Raw genomic sequence first — 347 nt, forward strand, 5'->3', positions numbered from 1 at the left:
TTTTTAATTTATAAGATTACTTTCATATGCAGTGATTTTTTTTAATCAACTAAAGCTTTCTATAGAATCTCAACCAACTTGTTAAATTTAATCCAGAACTTATTTTAGTAATTTTTTTAAGTTAAAGATAAAAACTTTTATTTGTAAGATATAATTGGTTCTGGATCATATTTAATTAGGCTTCTTTTTTTTAATTCATTGAATGAATGTTGCTCAAGTACCTGGTATAGTTCTAGAGCATAAAGAATGCTCAATGTATGATATATAATAGTAATGCTAAAAGTAGTAGTGGTAGCAATAGAGATACCATATTCAACTTTGATCAGAGGAATGGTCTTTTCCAAAGG

At 25.9% G+C, this 347-nt stretch overlaps 1 protein-coding gene across 1 annotated transcript in view; it reads left to right on the forward strand.

Annotated features, from left to right (window-relative positions):
- Positions 1-347, forward strand: part of TBX22 (T-box 22) — a gene marked incomplete at its 5' end in the record, with an annotated part of 5,793 nt that overhangs the window by 4,675 nt on the left and 771 nt on the right. Inside the window, one exon of the mRNA XM_010857733.1 lies at positions 97-143. Within this exon, the coding sequence (XP_010856035.1) occupies positions 97-143 (47 nt within the window). The remainder of the gene's footprint in view (positions 1-96; positions 144-347) is intronic.

The sequence above is a fragment of the Bison bison genome, unplaced genomic scaffold (assembly GCF_000754665.1).
Source record: "Bison bison bison isolate TAMUID 2011002044 unplaced genomic scaffold, Bison_UMD1.0 scf7180017854945, whole genome shotgun sequence".
Taxonomy (NCBI): Eukaryota; Metazoa; Chordata; class Mammalia; order Artiodactyla; family Bovidae; genus Bison; species Bison bison.